This window comes from Mobula birostris, chromosome 5 (genome assembly GCF_030028105.1).
Source record: "Mobula birostris isolate sMobBir1 chromosome 5, sMobBir1.hap1, whole genome shotgun sequence".
In the NCBI taxonomy this organism is placed as follows: Eukaryota; Metazoa; Chordata; class Chondrichthyes; order Myliobatiformes; family Myliobatidae; genus Mobula; species Mobula birostris.
Window position 1 is genome coordinate 83,925,775 of NC_092374.1, and position 24,295 is coordinate 83,950,069.

At 49.8% G+C, this 24,295-nt stretch overlaps 1 protein-coding gene across 4 annotated transcripts in view; it reads right to left on the minus strand.

Moving 5' to 3' along the window:
* Positions 1 to 4,959: 4,959 nt before the first annotated feature.
* Positions 4,960 to 24,295, minus strand: part of LOC140197816 (solute carrier family 2, facilitated glucose transporter member 4-like) — a 93,475-nt gene continuing 74,139 nt past the window's right edge. For all 4 annotated transcript variants that reach the window (XM_072258278.1, XM_072258279.1, XM_072258280.1 and 1 more), the window contains 5 exons: positions 23,213 to 23,400; positions 17,419 to 17,523; positions 15,718 to 15,819; positions 10,941 to 11,144; positions 4,960 to 5,204 (listed from right to left, as the gene is read on the minus strand). In XM_072258278.1, coding sequence (XP_072114379.1) covers positions 4,998 to 5,204; positions 10,941 to 11,144; positions 15,718 to 15,819; positions 17,419 to 17,523; positions 23,213 to 23,400 — 806 coding nt within the window. In that variant the 3' untranslated portion in view covers positions 4,960 to 4,997. The remainder of the gene's footprint in view (positions 5,205 to 10,940; positions 11,145 to 15,717; positions 15,820 to 17,418; positions 17,524 to 23,212; positions 23,401 to 24,295) is intronic.

Here is a 24,295-nt window from a genome sequence, read left to right on the forward strand (position 1 = left end):
AAGGGCCTGTTTCTATGCTATAATCAGAATACAGTGGCAATATCCTGACCAGGTTCTTTGAAGGATTGAAAGCATAGGACATTACAGCACAGCATAGGCCATTCAGCCCACAATGTTTTGCTGACACATTAACCCACTCTAAAATCACACATCTCACAAAGCCTGCCATTTTACTTTCATCCATGTGTCTGTCTAAGAGTTTCTCAAATACCCCTAATGAATCTGCTTCTACCACTACCCCTAGCACACACCACTCTGTGTAAAAACTTGATATCCACCCTATACTTTCATAAAACATAGAACATAGAAGAGTACAGCACAGAAACAGGACATTTGACCCACAATGTTATGTTGAAATAACTAAACAGCAAATCAAAAACATCCAAACGCTAATCCTACACCATGTCCTCATCCCTCTTCCTTCCTTATATTCATGTGCCTAATCAAACTTCTCTTAAAAGCCTCTAATGTATTTGCTTCTAGCACCATACCAGGCAGCACATTCCAGGCATCCATCACCCTCTGAGTAAGAAGCCTACCCTCTCTCATTTTCAATGCATGCAACCCTGGGAAATAGGTACTTTGTTTCTCATAATCTTGTAAACCGCGGTCAGATCTCCTCTCAACCTATGACACTCCAGAGAAAACAACCCAAGCTTATCCAGCCTCTCATGATAGCACTTACCCTCTAAACCAGGCAGCATCCTGGTAAACCTCTCCTGCGCCTTCTCCAAAGCCTCAACATCCCTCCTATAGTGAGGTGACCAGAACTGTATGTAATACTCCAGTCGTGGCCTAACCAGAGTTTTATAAAGATGCAACATAATTTCCTGACTTTTGAACTCAATGCCTCGACTAATCAAAGCAAGCATTCCATAAGCTTTCTCAACCACCTCATTGACCTGTGTGGCCATTTTCATGGAGCTATGAACTTTGATCCCAAGATCTCTCTGCTCAGCAACACTGTTAAGGATCTTGCCCTCTAATCACCTTAAAATTATACCCCCCTTTTTTAGCCATTTCCACCCTGGGAAGAACTCTCTATCTATCCTCTCAATCTATGCCTGTTATCATTGTGTATACCTCTGTCAAGTCACCTCTCATCCTCCGTCGCTGCAAAGAGCAAAACCCTAGATTGCTTGACCTATCTTCATAAGACGTGCCACCTAGTCCAGGTTTGATATAGAGAGTTTTGACACTGCCAGGGTAGAGAGTATTTTATGAGGAATCAGGGATGGTGCGGTTCTTCCCTTTGGTTCAGACAGGGAAGGTTTAATCAGAAGGCGGGGGAGAGTTGGAGATACGAAAAGTAACAGGCCCTTCCGGCACGGTGAGGCTGTGCTGCCCAATTCAAAGTAAATATATTACCATAGTACATATATGTCATCGTATACAACCCAGAGATGAATTTCCTTGTGGCCATACACAGTAAATGCAAGAAACACAATAGAATCAATGAAAGACCGGAACAAATGTGCAAAGTACAACAAACTGTGTAAATGCAAAAAAAGAAATGATGATAATGATCGAATAAGCAATAAATATCAAGGCCATGAGATGAAGAGTCGTTTCAAGTGAATCCATAGGTTGTGGGAACAGTTCAGTGAGTGAAGTTATCCCCTTTTGTTCAAGAGCCTGATGGTTGAGGGGTGATAACTGTTCCTGAACCTGGTGGTGCGAGTCCTGAGGCTCCTGATGGCGACAGTGAGAAGAGAGCATGGCCTGGATGGTCGGGGGAGGAGATGGATGCTGCTTTCCTGTGTCAGCGCTCCGTATAGATGTGCTCAGTGTTGGGGAGACCTTTACCCGTGATGGGGAGACCTTTACCCGTGATGGATTGGGCCGTATCCAGTACTTTTTGTAGGCTTTTTTATACAAGGGTATTGGTGTTTCCACACCAGGCCACGATGCAGCCCAGTCAATGTACTCTCCCTGGTGTATCTATAGAGGTCTGTCTAAGGTTTAGATGACATGGCAAATGTTGGCAAACTCCTAAGAAAGTAGAGGACTGGCTGTGCTTTCTTCATAATGGCACTTTTGTGCTGGGTTCAGGGCAGATCCATCAAACTGATAACACCAAGGAGTTCAAAGTTGCTGACCCTCTCCACCTCTGATCCCCCCGATGAGGACTAATGGACATTCAGTTTCCTCCTCCTGAAGTCAATAATCAGCTCCTTGATCTTGTGTCAAAATGGTTGTTGTGATGTATATAGTGTGGTAGTGCTTGACGCTCTCACTTTCAGCTTCCACCGATGGCTACTGGTCTTGTGAAAAGGAGAGCTGAATGTGTGAGTCTCTCCCTGGCAGTACATAGCCTCTCCAACACCAAGCCTCATGTAGTGTTTCCTGGCTGGCAAGCCTCATGTAATGTCTCCTCGCTGGCGACAGACAGAAACTGAACTCCTTTCGGAGTCAGGCTGAAGTACAGAGAACGGGCCCCTGCACGCGTAGTACGCAGGCCCACCGGTATGTGGACAACCCTGGTGCTCATGAACCAAATCCCCAGCTATGAGTAAATAGCCCCACTGCCCACAGAAAACCTGGAGTGGAGCCCCTAAGGCGTCTGGGTGTCATTGAACATCCTCCTGGCAGCTCCTGCAGCCAAGTTGGTGTCAAACGTATTGCTTCATAAGCTTTCCTTTGGACTGCAACAGTGAGGATGAGAGGGGGATCTTGATGACTGGGCATCCCAGGATCTCCGTACCTTCCACCCAGGACTGTGCCCTGGAGAGGTCACTTGAGTGCTACTGTCCATTGTCCTTCGAGACAGACATCGTCCTCCTGGCCTTGCTGACACTGAGTGAGAGGTCGTTGTTAAGGCACCACTCAGCAAGGTCTTCAATTTCAATATGCCGATTTGTCATCAGACAGCGGTGGTCATCGGCAAATTTATATACGGCACTGGGGCCATATTTAGCCTCACAGTCTGCATACATACTGTGATAATGTACTTTGAAGCTTTGAGTAGAGCAGGGCACTAAGCACACAGCCTTGTGGCGCATCTGCACTGATGGAGATTGTGGAGGAGATGTTGTTGAACTAGGGTCTGCAAGTGAGGAAATTGAGGTCCAGGTCCCGAAGCCTATTCATAAGTTTTGAGAGGATGATGGTATTGAATGCTGAGCTGTAGTCAACAAAGAGCATCCTGATGTAAGTATTACAACAATGCGGCCAATTAGCCTACTAACCTGCATCTCTTTGGGACGTGGAAGAGTGGGGTACCCTGAGCAAACCCGGATTGCCTACGCTGTAATATCAATACGCTACCGTGCCGTTCCAGGGCACTGGTCCTTTAGCAGTGTCACGTGGGGGCTAGTTCGCTTGTCAGTCGGAAATCGCTTCTATCGATGGGCCTGTTGAAGGACACAACAGTTCTTTCCCATTGGCTGCCATGTGTGCCGCGGCACTGGTGTCTGGGTTCGGACACCTCGCGGCATAAGGATAACACGTGTGGGAGGCCCGGCCTCTTTCCCTTCATCCCCGCGGCCAGCTTCAGGCTGAGGCCACGCCCATGCTGAAGAACCATTGGGAAGGCACGCTGCAGGTGCGGGGGAGCCCACACGTGCTCAGTATCTGTTTGTTGAATTTCAGTATCGTAGTTTGTGTAACTGAGGGTTAGACGTTTGGTCAAATGTTTTACTGTTTGTCTGTAAATAAATGATTGATATATTTATTCAGAATCAGAGTCATGAGCCTGTAACAGGCAGACGAATCTAGGGGCCACTAGTTTTGGGCAAAAGGATGAACGTTGAGAAAGCGTACCTTGCCTCGGAGGGTGGTGTGCCCAGGAAGTGGGGGAGAGAACCCGCTCCATGTTTTATTTATTTATTTAGCGATACAGAGCGGAGCCCCTTTGAGCTACACTACCCCAGCGACTCCACAACCCCGATTAATCCAAACCTAATCACAGGACACGGGCTGGGGAGCTTGGCTGCAGCTACCACAATTGATGGACAGAATGGCCTCGCTTTATCAATTTCTTCTGCTTTCACCGAAAATGGCAAATGGGGAGGGTAGTGGGGAATGCGAGAACTGGGTGGGGTGGCCTGACATCTGGGAATATCCATGCAAAACAGAAGGATCTAATCCAACATATAGAATTAAATATATATAAACACAATACACAGAATTAAAAAAAAACTAATATTTTAATAAAACTGCAGAAATTCAGCAGGGTTTCAAAACGTCTGTGTTTTTTTGAGTTGAAGAGGTCAAGAGATGCCAAAATCTTCATCTCTTCCTCCATTTGAGATTCATTCACACAAACACACACAGTTTCACACTCACTCTAACACCTGCTCACGCCCTCTGTTTGCTACCACCTTCAACTTTCTCTCTCCCCCTCGCTCTCACTCCTGCACACTCCCCTCTCACACTCATGCCTGCATACTCTCAATCACACATCCTTGTTCACAATTTTCACTCTCTCACTCACACGTGCACACAATGCTCTCTCACTCGCTCACTCACACATATTTTTCTCTCTCTCAAGCACACAAGCACACACGCACACACTCAGTATCTCTCTCTGACATACAATCTTCTCTCTCTCACTCACCTACACACACCTTCTCTTTCACAAGCATGTGCGCGCGTACACACGCACACACACACACTCACACTCAATACCTCTCTCTCTGACATACAAATTTCTCTCTCCTGTTCTCTCTAGCACACGCACAGACAACACTCTCTTTCTCTAACATAAAAATTTGTATCTCCCATGTTCTTTCACACACAATCTGTCTCTATCACTGGCTCCCTCTCTCAGACACATTTGCATTCCCTCTTACACAATCTGGCACACACAATCTCTCTCCCATTCACTCTTTCACTAACGTATTTTCTCACTCCCTCCCTCCCATCCTCTCTCCTCTGTCTCCCACACTGTCTCTCTCCTACCCTCTCTCTACCCCTCCCTTCTCCCCCTCTCTCTACCCCCCTTCCCCCCCTCTCTCCCTACCCCTTCCTTTACTCTTTCTCACTCTCTCCATCTCTCATACGGTGGAGTCATTGTCCAAGTACTCTAGTTCTGTGCCGTGCTGCTTGAGCTCGTGGCTGAGAAGCGAGGGGTTGCGGCGGAAGGCGGAGGCGATCTGGTCGAAGGTCTTGCCCCTGGTCTCAGGAACCTTAAAGTAGGTGAAGATGAAGAACCCCAGGAGTATCAGGGCGAAGATGAGGAACACAAAGGGGCCACACAACTCCTGCCAGCAGAAAAAGAGAGAGTTATTTATTGTTTTTTTATTCAGTATTACTTATTAATTATTATTTTTAATATTTCCAGTTTGTCTTATTTTACTCTTTGGTTGTCAGTCTTGCCTGTGTGTAATTTCCCAGTGATTGTATTTCTTTGTTCTACTGCGAATGCTTGCAAGAACATGAATGTCAAAGTGGTACACAGTATACAGTACCTACTTTGATAAATGTACTTTCAGCTTCAGAGATATAGAGCTCTACAGCACAGAAACAGGCCCTTTGGCCCATCTAGTCCATGCCTACTCCCATCGACCTGCACCGGGACCATAGCCCTCCATACCCCTACATCCATGTACCTATCCAAACTTCTCTTAAAAGTTGAATTCAAACCTGCATCTACCTCTTCCGCTGGCAACTCGTTCCACACTCTCACCCCCACCCCGACTGAAAAAAATTGCTATGTTCCCCTCAAATCTTTCACCTTTCACCCTTAACCCATGACCACTAGTTCTAACCTCACCCAACCTCAGAAGAAAAAGCCTGTTTGCGTTTGGATGGTATCCGTTAGTCTCGCGAGACCATGGATCTGCGCCCGGAAAGTCTTGCTTCAGTCTCTCCAGGGCGCAGGCCTGGGCAAGGTTGTATGGAAGACCGGCAGTTGCCCAAGCAGCAAGTCTCCCCTCTCCACGCCACGGATGTTGTCCAAGGGCTGATACAGCTTGGCACCGGTGCCGTCGCAGGAGTTGCCACAGCGAGGTTGAAAACAGCGTCGGACTGCCTTAGGGACTCCAGTTCCAGATTTGTCCTCAGGGTTTACTCCTGAAGCCTTTCCCATAAGTGGGTATGGCCGCAAGGCAGCAGAGGTTTGAAATCAGAGTTTTCCCTCTCTTAGATGGACTGCCTTCCCACGCTGATGAGCTCCATCTACCCCTTTTTGCGTTTACTCTTTTCATATCTCTCATAATTTTGTATACTTCTATCAAATCTCCTCTATATCTCCTACACTCCAGGGAATGAAGCCCTGACCTATTCAACCTTTCCCTAGAACTCAGAACCAAACTCAGTTCTAGTTTCCCTAGAACTAAAGTCCCGGCAACACCCTTGTTTACAATCTTTTTTACACCTTTCCTGTAGGTAGGTGACCAAAACTGCACATAATTGGCCTCACCAACATCTTATACAACTTCAACATAACATCTCATCTCCTGTACTCAATACTTTGATTTATGAAGGCCAATGTGCCAAAAGCTTTCTTTACGAACTTATCTACCTGCGATGCCACTTTCAATGAATTATGGATCTGAATTTCCAGATCTGTCTGTTCTACCACACTCCTTAGTGCTCTACTGTTCACTGTGGATGGTCCTCCAGAAGTGCAACACCTCACACTTGTCTGCATTAAATTCCATCTGCCATTTTTCACCCCATTTTTCCAGCTGATTCGGATCCTGCTGCAAGCTTCGATAGTCCTCCTCACTGTCCACTACACCCCCTATCTTGGTGTCATTTGCAAATTTGCTGATCCAGTTAATCACATTATCATCCAGATCATTGATACAGATGACAAAGAATAATGGACCCAGCACCGATCCCTGTGGCACTCTGTTAGTCACAGACTTTCTGTCAGGCAGGCAACCATCTACTGCCACTCCCTGGCTTCTCCCGCAAAGCCAATGTCTCATCCAATTTAATACCTCATCTTGAATGCCGAGCGACTGACCCTTCTTGTCCAGCCTCTCACGTAGGACTTTGTTAAAGGCCTTACTAAAGTTCATGTCAACAACATCTGTTGCCTTCTTATCAATTTTCCTGGTAACTTCCTTGAAAAGCTCTGTAAGATTGGCTAGACATGCCCTACCATGCACAAAGCCATGTTAACTACCCTAAGTCGGTCCATGTCTATCCAAACACTTATATATCCGGTCCCTTAGAACTTTAACACGGTTACGAGGAGTGATTGATGGCTTTGGGCCTGTGTAAGGAAAGAGTTAACTGTGATTCCTCCTTGGTACATACCAAAATAAAATAGAACTTGGAAGACAAAACGGCGTGTGATTGGAAAGTGGAGATCATCTGGAACAATGCATGTGCACAAACACAAATTCCTGAGATGAGATACCGGTGATAATGTTTTCCTCTTTACAGATCTGTTGTCCCTGTTTACCTAATTATGTGTCTGGGCTGAAGGTCATAACAGATAAGAGGGTGCAGCTGGATTGAAAAGTACAGAAGGGCGAGAATAATTGTTTTGAAAGGATCTTGAAGGATATAAAAAGGGGCACTTCCTTTGTGTACAGCAAGTGGGGAAGAGCTTTCTCTTGGGCTAGGACAGGATCAAATGCCAGTGCTAAGAGTTGGAGAAGATAGGCACAGGTATGATGAGAAGGTGAAAGTATGAGGGAGAGAGGGAAAGAGAGGGAGGGAGAGGGAAAGAGAGAGAGAAAGGGGGGGGGGAGAGAAGAAAAGAGGATCAAATGCCAGTGCCGAGTTGGAGAAGATAGGCACAGGTATGATGAGAAGGTGAAAGTATGGAGGAGAGAGGGAAAGAGAGGGAGAGGGAGGGAGAGAAAATGTGAGGGAAAGTGAGGGAGGGAGTGGGAAAGAGAGTGAGCAAAAGACAGAAAGGGAGAGGGAGAGGGAAAGAGATGGAGGGAGGGAGAAGGATCGATCAAAGATCGCCTCCCCCAAAAGCAAAGGGGGGAGAGTCTTCTCTTGGGCTAGGTCAGGACAAAATGCTGTGCTAAGAGTTGGAGAAGATAGGGGTGTACAGTGAGATGGTGAGAGTATGTTGAGAGGGACAGAGGGAGAGAGGGAGTGAGAGAGTGGGGGGAGAGGGGTGTGAGGGGGATGAGAGGGAAGGGGGGTATAGAGGAGAGAGGCGTGAGGGGGGAAGGGGAGAGGGGAGGAGGAGAGAGGGGAGGCAGAAGAGGAGGGGGGGAGAGGGGGAGAAGGGAAGGACAGAAGGGATAGGGGAGAAGGAAGGGAAAGGGGAATGGGGAGAGGGGGAGGGAGAGGGGTTGATGGGGGAGAAGGGGAGGGAGTATAGAAAGATCTCCATTTAGAACAGAGATGAGGAGGAATTTCTTTAGTCAGAGGGTGAGGGTGTATCTGGGGAATTCATTGTCACAGATGGATGTGGAGGCCAGGCCACTGGATAAATTTAAAATGGAGGTTGATAGATTCTCCTTTAGTAAGGGTATGAAACTCTACAGGGAGAAGGCAGGAGAATGAGGTTGAGAGGGAAAATACATTCTGTGGCTACATTATTAGTTCCAAAGTTCAAAGTAAATTTATTATCAAAGTATGTATACCATATACTACCAAGAGATTTATCTTAAGGTACCTCTTGTATCTAATATAGTGGCCACTGAGTGTATGCTCATGGTCTCCTGCTCCAGGAGCCCATCCACTTCAAGGTTAGAAGTGTTGAGCATTCAGAGATGCTATTCTGCACACTGGTGGTGTAACACGTGGTTATTTGAGTTACTGTCAGCTTCCTGTCAGTTTGAACCAGTCTGTCCATTCTCCTCTGACCTCTTATTGACAAAACAGAAATGTTGCTCACTGGATGTTTTCTGTTCTTAGCACCATTCTCTGTCAACTCTGGAGATTGTTGTGCATGAAAACCCCAGGAGATCAGCAGTTTCTGAGTTACTCAAACCACCCTGTCTGGCACCAGCAATTATTTCACGGTCAAAGTCACTTAGATCACATTTCTTCCCCATTCTGATGTTTGGTCTGGACAACTGAACCTCTCGACCATGTCTACGTGCTATTATACATCGACTTGCTGCCACATGACTGACCAATTAGATATTTGCTTTAACGAGCAAGTGTACCTAATAAAGTGGCCATCGAGTGTAAATCAGCCATGATGGAATGGCAGAACAGACTTGATGGGCTGAATGGCCTAATTTGCTCCATGTTTTATTCTAAAGTATTTTTGCTTGTGAGTATTGTGTCTCTGATGCAATATGCCTGTAAAGTTGCTGCAAGCTTTTAATCTATACAAGTTCTTGACATTAACCTTTGACCTCCATGTCTGAATCTCAGAGCTCCCCAACAACCCCCACCCAGTATCAGGCCTCGGTCTGAATGCTGGAGCTTCCCAATACCCTGCACCACCAGCACCAAGGGAGCACGGTCAGCAGAAGAACTGCAGTGGTTTAAAAGGTGGCTCACGTCCACCTCCTCGAGGGACAGTTCGGGCTGGTCTTGCTTTGACGCCCAGATTCTGTTACCAGGTAAAGGGAAACACATGCAAAGACACCCTCCTCTTCACCACATCAATACCTACTACTTTACCAACTCTCTTTCTTGCCTGGTGCTCTTGCTCCTCTTCCCCCTCTCTGTATCTCTCACTCTCTCTCACATATACTCTCTATCTGTCTGTCTTTCTCTCTGACTCCCTGTGTGTCTCTTTCCATTCCCCCTACTCTCTGTCTCTCTGTCCCCGACCCCTCCCTCTCTCTCTGTCCCCCTGACCCCTCCTTCTCTCTGTCCCCCTGAAAACTCCCTCTCTCTGTCCCCTGTCCCTCCCTCCCTCTCTCTCTGTCCCCTGACCCCTCCCTCTCTCTTTTTCCCTGTCCCTTCTATCTCTCTCTGTCCCCCATCCCCCAACCCCTCCATCTCTCTGCCCGTCTCTCTCTCTGTCCTCCTCACTCTCTTTGTCCCTTGTCCCTCTCCCTGTCCCTCCCTCTCTCTCTGTCCCCCTCACTCTGTCCCCTATCCCTCCCTCCCTCTCTTTCTGTCCCCTGTTCCTTTCTCTCTCTCTCCGTCCCTCTCTCTCTGTCCCCTGTCTCTCTCTCACTCTCTCTGTCCCCTCTGTCCACTGTCCCCCGTCCCTCTCTCACTCTCTCTGTCCCCTGTCCTCCCTGTCTCTCTGTCCCCTTGTCCCTTTCTCTCTCTCTCCTCTCTCTCTGACCTGTCCCCACCTCTCTGTCTCTGTCTGTCCCTCACTCTTCCCATCCCCCTCATCACTTTTTTCTCCCCCTCTATTTTTGCTCTCTTCAGCTCCCCACTCTTTCTCTCTCACCTTTCTCTTCCTTCTTTCCCCTTTCTCACTCTCCCTCCTTTCATCCATCTTCACTTTTTCTCTCCTCATCCTCTCTTTCAATTCCCCCTCCCTTCTACACTCTCTCTATTCTGCGCACTTTGTCCCCGCCTCTCTCTATCTCCCTTCTCTCTTTATTGCACTCCAACTTTTTTCTACTCATCTTGCATCTTCTCTCTCCCTCCACCCCTCTCTATCTCCATCCTGACTCCCATCCCCTCTCTCCTTCCCCTTCTCTCTCTGGCTCAATTCCTCATTTACTTCCTTTCTCCCTTATTTACTCCCTCTTTCCCAGTCTCTCCCCTCTCCCTTCCTCTCTCTCTTTTGCTCTCCCGCCCTCTCTACATCACTTCCTTCCCGCTCCCCTCTGTTCCCCCTCTTCGTTTCTCCCTCCATCCCCTTCTCCCCATTTCCCACCTCTGTCTCTTCTCCATGCCTCTCTCTCTCCCCTTCGCCTCGCTCAGCCCCCTCTCCTTCCCCCTTTACCTCCCCTCCCTTTCTCTCTCCCCTTTCTACCCCTCTTCCTTCTCTTTCCCGCCTCTTCCCCTCTCCCTCTCTCACCTTTATCTCTCCCCCGCTCTTCCCTCCCCTCTCACTTTCTCTCCCTTTCTTCCCCTCTCACTCACTCTTTCCCTTCTCTTTCTCTCTCCTCCCCTTCTCCCTTTCCCCCCTCCCTCCCTGCCAGACCTACCACGATGTACTGGAATGACATTCCCACGATGAAATTGGAGCTCCAGTTGATGAAGCCGGCAATGGTGAAGGCCGCTGGCCGAGGCCCTTGGCTGAAGAGCTCAGCCACGATGAACCAGGGGATGGGGCCTGGGCCCACCTCGAAGAACGCCACAAAGCCGAAGATCCCCACAGTGCTGATGTAACTCATCCAGGGCAGCTTGTCCTGTGCAGAGGGACGAGGATACCGTTACACTTGGGGGAGGCAAGACAGGTGATCATGGTTAGGCTAACACAACTGGGAGTGTCTAATGGCAGGGCCTTTAACCACAGAACAGTACAGCACAGGAGGAGGCCCTTCAGCCTGTAATATAGTACAAACTAACTAAATTAGTAATCAAATGTCCAATTAACCCAGTGCCTTCTGCCCACACAATTCCATATACTTCCTGCACATTTATGCACACCTGATCCTATCTGCCTCCAGCACCCTGCTTATGCCTCTCATAATCTTATAAACCTCTCTCAGAGGTTCTCCTCAGCCTCGCCATTCCAGAGGAAACAACCCAAGTTTATCTAGGCTTTGGAGATGGTGCAGAAGCGGTTTAAAATCAAATCAAATTTAATGATCATTCAAACCACACAAACCGGGGTGCTGCTTGGTTTACAGGGCATGTGCTATCACGAGACACTGGATAAACTCTGGTTCTTTTCTCTGGAGTGTCGGAGGCTGAGGGGAGATCTAATAGAGGTTTGCAAGATTATGAGAGACATCGATAGAGTAGACAGAGAGTATCTGTTTCCCAGGGTTGAAATGTCTAATACCAGAGGCCATGCATTGAAGGTGAGGCGGGGTAGGTTCAAGGAGGATGTGAGGTAGAAGTTTTTTACTCAGAGAGTGGTGGATGTCTGGAACGTGCTGCCTGGTACAGTGGGAGAGGCAAATACATTAGAGGCTTTTAATAGACGTTTGGATAGGTACATGGATGTGAGGAAGATGGAGGGATATAGACATGGTGTGGGTAGGAGGGATTAGGGTTTGGGTATTTTTGATTTGCTTTTTAGCTGGTTTGGCACAACATTGTGGGCCGAATGGCCTGTTCCTGTGCTGTTCTGTTGTATGTTCTCTCCTTGTAGCACACACCCTCTAATCCAGTTAGCACCTGGTAAACCTCTTCTGAACCCTCTCCAAAGCCTCAACGTCCTATAATGGGGTGACCAGAACCATATGCAATAGTCCAGATGCAACATAAGTTCCCAACTCTTGAACTCAAGTCCTCGACTAATAAAGGCACCTTATCAATTTTTGTGACCACTTTCCAGCGAGTGTTGGAAACCAATGTTCTTTGATACTTTTTATAAGATGAATTAACGTAAGACTTAAGCTGTAGTTTAAGCATTTCTACCTTTAACAAACTCGTGTATTTTCACAGTATGTGGTGGTTCATCTCCACTCACTGGCAGAAAGTGGTATAGCAGCTAAACTAACGGTTTATCACCTTTCCCATTTTCCATTGGCTAAGTGTTTGCACATTACCCGCATGATGTAATTGTGCAACCATTAATTGGTTTATTCTTATCTAAGAACTAGTAGGGGACTTATTTCCCAGTTCTCTGCTCCACACACCAGTCCAGGTGACGGTAATGCATCTTTAAGTTGGATCGCCAACCACCATTAAAAGTCAGAAGAAGAAAGAAGCACCAACAACCGCGCACTGAAGATGTCACCTTGACTGGGGATAAAACATCTGCAAACTAATCACCAATCTCGGCGAGCACCACAACATCCAACACCTCAACCCAAGCTACCAATATTTACCACCAATCCTAGATAGTTTTTTCTCCGCACGCAGGGCAGGGAGTCCAGAATCGGAAGGCACAGGCTTGAAGTGAGAAGGAAGTCATTTAAGGATCTGAGGGTTAGGTTGCTCACACAGAGGGTAGTGGGTATCTGCAACAAGCTGGTGGAGGCAGGTATAATTATTACATTTAATTGCAAATTCTTTTTCCCCCTACAGATGCTGTTCGACCTGCTGAGTTCTTGGTGAACTTCTGTTGTGGCAACTTTTAAAAGGTATTTTGACACCTACTTGGGTAGGTAATATGAAGGCTCTGGGATTGTACTCACTGGAATTCAGAAGAATGAGGAGGAGATCTTATCGAAACCTATTGAATGTTGAAAGGCCTCAATAGAGTAGATGTGGAGAGGACGTTTCCTATGGTGGGCGAGTCTAGGACCTGCGGACACAGCCTCAGAATAGAGGGATGTCCATTTAGAATGGTAATGAGGAGGAGTTTTTTTAGATAGAGAGTGATGAATCTGTGGAATTTGTTGCCACAGGTGGCTGTGGAGGCCAAGTCATTGGGTATACTTAAGGCAGAGGTTGATAGATTCTTGATTAGTTGGAGCATGAATGGCTACAGGGAGAAGGCAGGAGATTGGGGTTGAGAGCGAAAATGGATCAGCCATGATGAAATGGTGGAGCAGACTTGATGGGCCAAATGTCCCAATTCTGCTCCTATATCTTATGGCTTAATGGAAGAGATATGGGCCCAAATGCAGGCAAATGGAATTAGGGTAGATGGACATTGCAGTCAGCATGGATGAGTGGGGCCGAAGGGCCTGTTTCTGTGCTTTACAACTCAAAGACTCGAAGTTACTGAAGTTAGAATCAGAATCAGTTTTGTTCTCCAATTTTGGCAGCTTACTTCCAAACATTTCATCACCACGCAATGAGATATCATCAGTGTGCCATTAATCATGGTGTCCTCCAAATGCTTGGCCTTTATATACTCATCAGTCAGTTGATTGGTCGTCATTATGGAAACTCAGTTGCGATGTGGGAAGGAAATCTTGTCGCTGATTGGCTGTGTGTTGTGGTCTGGAATTTTGCCCACATTGGCTCATAAACATCACGGTGCAAACGAACACACAGCATGCAAGAGAATTCCTAGAAGCTTGGCTTGCCACAAACAACTCCGTGAGCAGACTTGTAGACTTCGACCCTATTTATGAATTGATGCTGGCAAAATTCCACAAAGTTTGCCACAGCCAATCAGCGACAAGATTTCCTCCCCCTTCACAACTGAGTTTCCAAAGTGACAACCAATCAGCTGATTCAAAAGTATATAAAGGCCAAGCACCTGGAGGACACACCATTGTCAACAGCGCACCGACGATGTCTCCTCGCAAGGCAACAAAACGTTTGGAAGTAAATTGCCAAGATTGGAGAATAACTCAACTCATGCATCAACCACCTGAGCTACCTATTTTCCAATTTGTTTCCAAGAACCAGATGTATTACTGCTGACTTAACTAACACAAAATGTGTTGTTTTGGGAACTAGCACAGGAGATGGACTTCAACCTGAAATAGTGTGAAGTGATGCACTTTGGAAGATCGAATTTGAAGGCAAAGTACAGGGTACAGGGTTAATGGCAGGATTCTTAGCTGTACGGAGGAACAGAAGGACTTGGGGGTCCAAATCCACAGATCCCTCAAAGTTGCTGCACGTTGATAGGGTGGTTAAGAAGGTGTACGGTGTGTTGGTAAGGGGAGTGAGTTCAAGAGCTGCGAGGTAATGTTGCAGCTGTATAAAACCCTGGTTAGACCACATTAGTGGTACTGTGTTCACTCTGATGCCTCATCATAGGAAGAATGTGGAAGCTTTAGAGAGAGTGCAGAGGAGGTTTGGAAGCTCCTGCCATGGTGAAGGAAGCCCTGAACACCGACAGAGATGGAGGATGTTCACTGCTGCCCTAAACACTAGTGGTGTAACAGGCATCGAGGACGAGGTGGAGAGGAGATTTACCAGGATGCTGTGTGGATTAGAGAGCATGTCTAAGGTTGAGTGAGCCAGGAATGAAGGAGGATGAGAAGTGACTTGACAGAGGACAGCTGGAGACTTCTCCCGGGGCGGCAATGGCTATTATAAGGGGACATCATTTTGAGTGATTGTGTGGGGGTGGGGGTGTTATCAGAGGTAGGTTTTTTTTTACAGAGAGTAGTAGGAGCATGGAATGCACTATCGGGGTGGTGGTAGAGGCTGAGACTTTAGGGACATTTAAGAGACTATTAGACAGCCTTTCATTTTTCTTTCACTTGTGTGCCCACGTGGGAGGGAAGGGTTAGGTTGATCTCCGATTAGGTTAAAGGTCGGTGCAACATTGCGGGCCAAAAGCCCTGTACTGTGCTGTGGTGTTCTATGTTCTGTCTGGCCCATGCCATTTTCTCACAGCCACCATCGGGCAGGAGGTACAGAAGCCTGAAATCTCACACCACCAGGTTCAGGAACAGCTCCTTCCCTTCATCCATCCAGTTCTCGAACCAACCAGTACAACCCCAATCACTACCTCAGTACACCAAACTAAGACCACTTCGCAGTGCAGTGGACTTGATGCTTTTTTGTTTTATGCAAGTACCTTCTTGTATAATTTTGCATAATCTGTGTATAATTAGTTTTTCTTGTGAATGGTGTTAATGTAATGCTGTGTGCCTACGATGCAGGTAAGTTTTCCATTACCCCTGTGCACACGTGTACTTGTGCAAATGACTATAAACTTGACTTTGACTTTTTGACTAGGGGGAATTATTATCCAAGCTTGAGATGTGGTTCAGAGGGGGCAGGAAGCTTCAGAAAAAGAAATGATTTCAAATCTGTAAGAAATAAACATTTTTATTTCTAAAGAACCTTTTAATAAATAAACAATAAAAATTATATAAATAAAAGAAATAACTCTTAAGAAGGGGGGCAGTGAAGAGCAAAAAAATTTGGCCAATTGGGTGAGCTTTTACTTACCAGCAGCGTCAAAGAAACAGTCATCACTATGGCACAGCCGCACATCCCGGCCAATCCCAAGAGTTGAAGGGCCCGGCGGCCCATCCTCTCGATGAGAAACAGCTGCAGAACAGAAGGGGAGGGGACTATCATTCAATGGCCGACCTGCCTGAAGCCCCAGATGCTCCTCATCTCATGGTCTTTCATACACCTCCTCCCACTTTTCACCCAGAGGCTGATCAGTGTCTGGAACAAGTTGCTGGAGCGAGTGGTTGAGGCAGATACAGTACTGTGCGGAAGTCTGAGTCACATATCTAAAACCTAGTTCCCTCTGCTGTCCATTGCTCTTTCCTTCTTGGCCTTTTTCAACATGACCTCTTTAATTCATTTTTCACGACAAATTCCAGCATGTCGGTGGCTCACATGCTGTCCTAAGCTGATCTTTGTTTTAAATGCCTCCTTGCAGGTATCACAAACATGCCCCATGTCTTCTGCATGTCTGGATTTTCCTTTACACTTACCACTATGGCGAGCAATGGGATGGAGTTTGCATATTTTTCCGCAGTTAGTGCAAGTTGCTGTAATGTATCTGATTTGGTGTTTCTTCTTCATGTGGGAACGAAAGGCTCCCATGGTGTTATAAATCTCACTGCAATCTTCAACAGGGCATTTCTCAATTGAAAATGGAATGTGCACCATAACCCCAGGCTTTCCTCTATCCCTATGTCTCGTTTTTTTTAATGTATATTTAAGGCAGAGGTTAATAGATTGTTGATTGGTCAGGTCATGAAGGGATCCAGGGAGAAGGCAGGAGATTGGGGCTGAGAGGAAAATTGAATCAACCATGGTGAACTGGCAGGGCAAACTCGATAGGCCAAATGGCTTCTATATCTTATGGTCTTAAATATACTTAAAGACTTGGCCTCCACAACTGCCTGTGGCAAAGAATTCCACAGATTCACCACTCTCTGGATAAAGAAATCTCTCTTCATCTCCATTCTAAATGAGGCTGTGTTCTCTGATCTTAGATCCCACACCATAGGAAACGTCCCATCTACTCTATCAAGGCCTTTCACCATTTCATAGGTTTCAATGAGGTCACCCTTCATTCTTCTGAATTCCAGAGAGTACAGGCCCAGAGTCATCAAAAGCTCCTGATATGATAAGACTTTCAAATCTGGAATCATTTTCATGAACCTCCTTTCAATCCACTCCAGTTTCAGCATGTCCTTTCTTCGATAAGGGGCCCAAAACTGCTCACAATACTCCAAGTGAGGCCTCACCAGCGCTTCATAAAGTCTCAACGTTACTTCCTTGTTTTTATATTCTAGTCCACTTGAAATGAATGCTAACGTTACAGTTGCCTTCCTCACTACAAACTCAACCTGCAAATTAACCTTTAGGGAATCCTGCATGAGGACTCCCAGGGTCCTTTACACAACAGATTTTTAAATTTTCTCTGCATTTAGAGAATAGTCTACGCTTTTCTTTCTTCTACCAACCTGCAAGACCATACATTTCCTGACACCTTAGTCCACCTGTCACTTCTTTGCTCATTCTCCTAGTCTGTTTTAGCCCCTCTGCAGCCTCTCCCCTTCCTCAAAGCGACCCGCATGTCTCTCAGTCCCAGCATCTCGGTCTGTGGTGGAGGCGGCTCTCTGTCTCCCCCCGCAGGGCGGGTGGGAATGTGCAGGGCACTCGGCTGCTGAGCGGAATACTCACAGAGAGCACAGTGAACACGGTGTTGACGATGCCTACTCCAATGGTGACGTACACCGGGTGTTTGATGCCCATCCCGATGAAGATGCTGGTGGAGTAATAAAATACCTGGAGAGAGAGGGGGAGGGGAGGGAGAGAGAGAGAGAGGGAGGGGAGACAGGGAGAGGGGAGGGGAGAGAGAGAGTGGGGAAGAGAGGGGGGGAGAGAGAGGGAGAGGGGGAGGGGAGAGGGAGAGGGGGAGGAGAGGGAGGGGAGGGGAGAGGGAGAGGGGAGGGGAGAGGGAGAGGGGAGGGGAGAGAGGGGGAGGGAGCGGAGAGAGTGGGAGGGGAGAGAGAGGGAGGAGGGAGAGGGAGAGGGGAGGGGGAGGGAGCGGAGAGAGTGGGAGGGGAGAGAGAGGGAGGAGGGAGAGGGGAGGGGAGAGAGAAAGTGGGGAGGAGAGAGGGAGAGGGGAGGGGAGAGGGGGAGGGTAGAGAGGGGGAGGGAGCGGAGAGAGGGGGAGGGAGGGGAGAGGGGGAGGGCAGAGAGAGGGGAGGGGAGAGGGGGGGTGAGAGGGAGGGAGAGAGAGCGAGAGGGAGGGAAGAGAGGAGGGAGGGAAGAGAGAAAATTTAAAGAAGATTATAACGGTAACAGGTTTATTATTGTCAGATGTACTGAGATACAGTATTTGATACTGTGCTATCTGGACAGACCATGCCATACATACATACCTCGAGGTGGTGAAAACACAATACAGGGTGTATGTGTTACAATTACCCAGAACATGCAGAGCTGGCAGACAAATAAAATGCAAGGTCGACTGAGAGATCAAGTGCTCATCTATTAGCGTGCGAGAGGTTCGTTCCAGAGTTTGATAAGAGCTGGGATTGACAGCATTGGGAGTGGGAATTGCGGCAAGTGCGATTCACTGGGAATAAGATTTGAGATTGTCCAGATTGAGTGTCGAGGGGAAAGGGATTCACAGGGAGAGGGATTGGCAGGGAGCGGGGATTGTCAGGGAGTGGGATTCACGAGGAAACGGCTTCAGAGGGAGTGGGATTCACAGGGAGAGGGATTGGCAGGGAGCGGGGATTGTCAGGGAGTGGGATTCACGAGGAAACGGCTTCAGAGGGAGTGGGATTCACAGGGAGAGGGATTGGCAGGGAGTGGGGATTGTCAGGGAGTGGGATTCACTGGGAAACGGCTTCACATGGAGTGAGGTTCAAAGGGTAACAGTCCAGCCTTTGAAGTTGCTGTTGAACGCCCAGCACCCTTGGGGACATCCACTGGCGGGAGAGGCTCCTGATGTCCTCTCTGCGATTCCAGACCCTCTAAAATGCACGACTCCAAATAATTGTCACGTGAAATGGGCCGAGCCAACTTCTAAATGGCAGGCATGAGGAAATCTGCAGATGCCGGAAATTCAAGCAACACACATCAAAGTTGCTGGTGAACGCAGCAGGCCAGGCAGCATCTCTAGGAAGAGGTACAGTTGACGTTTTGGGCCAAGACCCTTCATCAGGACTAACTGAAAGAAGAGCTAGTAAGAGATTTGAAAGTGGGAGGGGGAGGGGGAGATCCGAAATGATAGGAGAAGACAGGAGGGGGAGGGATGCGCCGGTCGTGCATGCAGCCTGGTACAGTTGTTCCGATCTATTCTTACTTTCTACTTCTTACTTTTTAATTTATGTTATTTTTTGTATTTTTTTTCTCACGGTAACACGTCGAAGCTGCACCCTCTCTAACATGCTGGTAGAGAGAGTTTTATTTGGGTTTTCTTTAGCGCTGGAAATGGTTACATCCCGACACGCGGGACAGAAGCAAGGTCGCATTGTGTATTTCATGGACCAGCAAATCCCGGCTGGCTTAGCGAACAGAGCGGTGGACACCCTTGCTGAAATCCGGAGGAAAACACACAGAGGGGGATCACAAAGCCGAGGAAAGAGGAAGGGGTCGAGACAACAGAGACTTATGGAGAAGAGGAGTTCGGTGGGTAATATCGTTCAGGCTGACCGGAAGTGCACTGAGAGCGGTAAGCGTAAAGGAGTTTTGTGCTTACTGATCTGGTGAACAATGGATGGTGCAATCCGGGGTATATTACGATCGAGGAATGTGTTTGCAGACTGGATATTGAACATTTTACTGTTGGACTTCGGCCACGTTCCACCGTGATACAACACTTGGCGGCACGGGAGGTCGTTCCTGCCTGTGGCCATCGAACGTGCAGCTCCTCCCGTGGAGGGTCAGACACCCTGAGCCAATAGACTGGTCCTGGACTTATTTTCCATGTGGTGTAGTTTGCATTTTGTTGTTTGATTGTTTGTGGTTTTTGTATTGCTATATTTATGCTCTATTCTTGGTTGGTGCGGCTGTAACGAAACCCAATTTCCCTCGGGATCAATAAAGTATATCTATCTATCTATCTATATCTAAGAGCTGGACAGGTGATTGGCAGAAGGGATAAACAGCTGGAGAAGGGGGAGGATCATGGGACGGGAGGCCTAGGGAGAGAGAAAGGGGGAGGGGAGCCCAGAGGAAGATGGAGAGCAGGCAAGGAGTAATTGTGAGAGGGACAGTGAGAGAAGAAAAAAAGGGATGGATGGATGGATGAATGAATAAATAAATAAATAAATAAATAAAGGATGGGGTACGAGGGGGAGGTGGGGCATTAGCGGAAGTTAGAGAAGTCGATGTTCATGCCATCGGGTTGGAGGCTACCCAGACGGAATATAAGGTGTTGTTCCTCCAACCTGAGTGTGGTTTCATCTTTACAGTAGAGCAGGCCGTGGATAGACATGTCAGAATGGGAATGGGATGTGGAATTAAAATGTGTGGCCACTGGGAGATCCTGCTTTCTCTGGCGGACAGAGCGTAGGTGTTCAGCGAAACGGTCTCCCAGTCTGCGTCGGGTCTCGCCAATATATAGAAGGCTGCACCGGGAGCACCGGACACAGTATATCACCCCAGCCGACTCACAGGTGAAGTATCACCTCAACTGGAAGGACTGTCTGGGGCCCTGAATGGTGGTAAGGGAGGAAGTGTAAGGGCACGTGTAGCACTTGTTCTGCTTACAAGGATAAGTGCTGGGAGGGAGATTGGTGGGAAGGGATGGGGGGGACGAATGGACAAGGGAGTTGCGTAGGGAGAGATCCCTGCGGAAAACAGAAAGAGAGGGCCCTGAATGGTGGTGAGGGAGGAAGTGTAAGGGCAGGTGTAGCACTTATTCCGTCATCCCTTCCCACTGATCTCCCTCCTGGCACTTATCCTTGTAAGCGGAACAAGTGCTACACATGCCCTTACACTTCCTCCCTTACCACCATTCAGGGCCCCAGACAGTCCTTCCAGGTGAGGCGACACTTCACCTGTGAGTCGGCTGGGGTGATATACTGCGTCCGATGCTCCCGGTGTGGCCTTCTATATATTGGCGAAACCTGACACAGACTGGGAGATCGCTTTGCTGAACACCTACGCTCTGTCCGCCAGAGAAAGCAGGATCTCCCAGTGGCCACACATTTTAATTCCACGTCCCATCCTCATTCTGACATGTCTATCCACGGCCTCCTCTACTGTAAAGATGAGGCCACACTCAGGTTGGAGGAACAACACCTTATATTCCGTCTGGGTAGCCTCCAACCTGATAGCATGAACATTGACTTCTCTAACTTCCGTTAATGCCCCCCTCCCCTTCTTACCCCATCCCTTATTTATTTATCTATCTATCTATTTATCTATCTCTTCTTTTTTCTCTCTCTTTTTTTCTCCCTCTGCCCCTTTCACTATATTCCTTGCCCATCCTTGGATTTTCTCCCCCCAGCCCTTTTCCTTCTCCGTGGGCCTCCTGTCCCATGATCCTCTCATATCCCCTTTGCCAATCACCTGTCCAGCTCTTGGCTCCATCCCTCCCCCTCCTGTCTTCTCCTATCATTTTGGATCCTCCCCCTCCCCCTCCCACTTTCAAATCTCTTACCATCTCTTCTTTCAGTTAGTCCTGACGAAGGGTCTCGGCCCGAAACTTCAACTGTGTTTCTTCCTATAGATGCTGCCTGGCCTGTTGCGTTCAACAGCATTTTGTGTGTGTTGTCTAAATGACAGGGTTGCCCAGGGTGTAGAATGAAGACCTCGCCCCTCCCCAGCACAAGATCTCGTGGCAGTGGATGTGAGGATATGGTGGGTAGTGTGTGGAGAGTGATGGAAGAGTGACCGGGTCGGGTGGGGGCCGCGGTGGAGAGTGACCGGGTCGGGTGGGGGTCGCGGTGGAGAGTGACCGGTTGGGGTGGGGGCCGCGGTGGACAGTGACCGGTCGGGTGGGGGTCGTGGTGGACAGTGACCGGTCGGGTGGGGGTCGCGGTGGAGAGTGACCGGGTCGGGTGGGGGCCGCGGTGGAGAGTGACCGGGTCGGGTGGGGGCCGCGGTGGACAGTGACCGGTCGGGTGGGGGTCGCGGTGGAGAGTGACCGGGTCGGGTGGGGGCCGCGGTGGAGAGTGACCGGTCGGGTGGGGGCCGTGGTGGAGAGTGACCGGTCGGGTGGGGGCCGCGGTGGAGGGTGACCGGTCGGGTGGGGGCCGCGGTGGACGGTGACCGGTCGGGTGGGGGCCGCGGTGGAGAGTGACCGGGTCGGGTGGGGGCCGCGGTGGAGAGTGACCGGGTCGGGTGGGGGTCGCGGTGGAGAGTGACCGGGTCGGGTGGGGGTCGCGGTGGAGAGTGACCGGGTCGGGTGGGGGCCGCGGTGGAGAGTGACCGGGTCGGGTGGGGGCCGCGGTGGACAGTGACCGGTCGGGTGGGGGTCGCGGTGGAGAGTGACCGGGTCGGGTGGGGGTCGCGGTGGAGAGTGACCGGGTCGGGTGGGGGTCGCGGTGGAGAGTGACCGGGTCGGGTGGGGGCCGCGGTGGAGAGTGACCGGGTCGGGTGGGGGCCGCGGTGGAGAGTGACCGGGTGAGGTGGGGGTCGCGGTGGAGAGTGACCGGGTCGGGTGGGGGTCGCGGTGGAGAGTGACCGGGTCGGGTGGGGGCCGCGGTGGAGAGTGACCGGGTGAGGTGGGGGTCGCAGTGGAGAGTGACCGGGTGTGGTGGGGGTCGCGGTAGAGAGTGACCGGGTCGGGTGGGGGCCGCGGTGGAGAGTGACCGGGTCGGGTAGGGGTCGCGGTGGAGAGTGACCGGGTCGGGTGGGGGTCGCGGTGGAGAGTGACCGGGTCAGGTGGGGGTCACGGTGGAGAGTGACCGGGTCGGGTAGGGGTCGCGGTGGAGAGTGACCGGGTCGGGTGGGGGCCGCGGTGGAGAGTGACCGGGTGAGGTGGGGGTCGCGGTGGAGAGTGACCGGGTGAGGTGGGGGTCGCGGTGGAGAGTGACTGGTTGGGTAGGGGTTGCGGTGGAGAGTGACCGGGTTGGGTGGGGGTCACAGTGGAGAGGGACCGGGTGGGGTGGGGGTCATGGTGGAGAGTGACCGGGTCGGGTGGGGGTCGCGGTGGAGAGTGACCGGGTGGGGTGTGGGTCGCGGTGGAGAGTGACCGGGTGAGGTGGGGGTCGCGGTGGAGAGTGACTGGGTGGGGCGTGGGTCGCGGTGGAGAGTGACCGGGTGAGGTGGGGGTCGCGGTGGAGAGTGACCGGGTGAGGTGGGGGTCACAGTGGAGAGTGGCCGGGTCGGGTGGGGGCCGCTGTGGAGAGTGACCGGGTGGGGTGTGGGTCGCGGTGGAGAGTGACCGGGTGAGGTGGGGGTTGCGGTGGAGAGTGACCGGGTGAGGTGGGGGTCACAGTGGAGAGTGACCGGGTCGGGTGGGGGTCGCGGTGGAGAGTGACGGAGGAGAAAGCGGGTCGCAGATACTCACAGCGTTGACGCCCGATAGTTGCTGAGAGATCTGCAGCATGACGGCGATGAAGAGGGGTTGCCGATAGGCGGGGCTCCTGAACAGCTGAGCGATGGTCACCTTACGTTCCAGGTTCATCCTCCGCTTCTCCTCCTTCATCTCCAAGAGAGAACTGGAGACATCCTGCTGGCCCGTGAGTCTCCTCAAACCTGTGCATGACACCAGAGAGCCTAGTTACCAATCGGTTAAAGGTTACCTCACCACGGTGGGAGGTACGAGGAATACTCCGAGGATAATGGCTGTTAGACAACACACACAAAATGCTGGAGGAACTTGACAGGTCAGGCAGCATCTATGGAGAGGAATAAACTACTGAGGGGAATTCTGTCCCCCATTGCCTGCACCCCCATGAGTTCCGTGCCCACTATAACACTGAGATCTTCTTCTGTCGTCTCTGTCTCTGAGCCCACTTCTTTGGCAAGAATTCCCACACTGATGACCCCTTTTCCTGTCTCCAACACTCCCTCCTATTCTTGGACATTCCGCTCTGGTTTCTGCCTGGCCTGGGTCTTTTCATCTCTAATTGCTGACTAGCTCAACTTCAGCACTCCCCTCTCCCTCTCAAATCTTACCCTCTCGGTACACTCTGTTCTCCACTGTCTCCGCACCAGTCCCAACCTTACCATCAAACCCGCAGACAAACGGGGTGCAGTGCGTTTGTAGTGTGGCGGACTGACGTCTACTTTGCTGAGGTGAGGCGGTAACTCTCAGGCACCTCCTCACAGCTACTCCTTGAAGAGGACCCCACTCCTGGTGGTGTCTCTGACTCCATCACCGACCACATCGACTCTGGAGAACCCCCATCCACTGCCACCAAACTCACAGTTCCCCTACCCCACACTGCTCATTCCTACCTCCTACAAACTTGACTGTTCGGGTAGGCCGACTGTCTTTGCCTGCTCCTGCCCCACTGAACTCGTGTCCACAGACCTCGACTCCATCCTACACCCCCTGGTTCAGTCCCATCACATCTACATCCGCGACACTTCACATACTTTATACTCTATTGTCGCCAAACAACTGACACTAGAATGTACAATCATC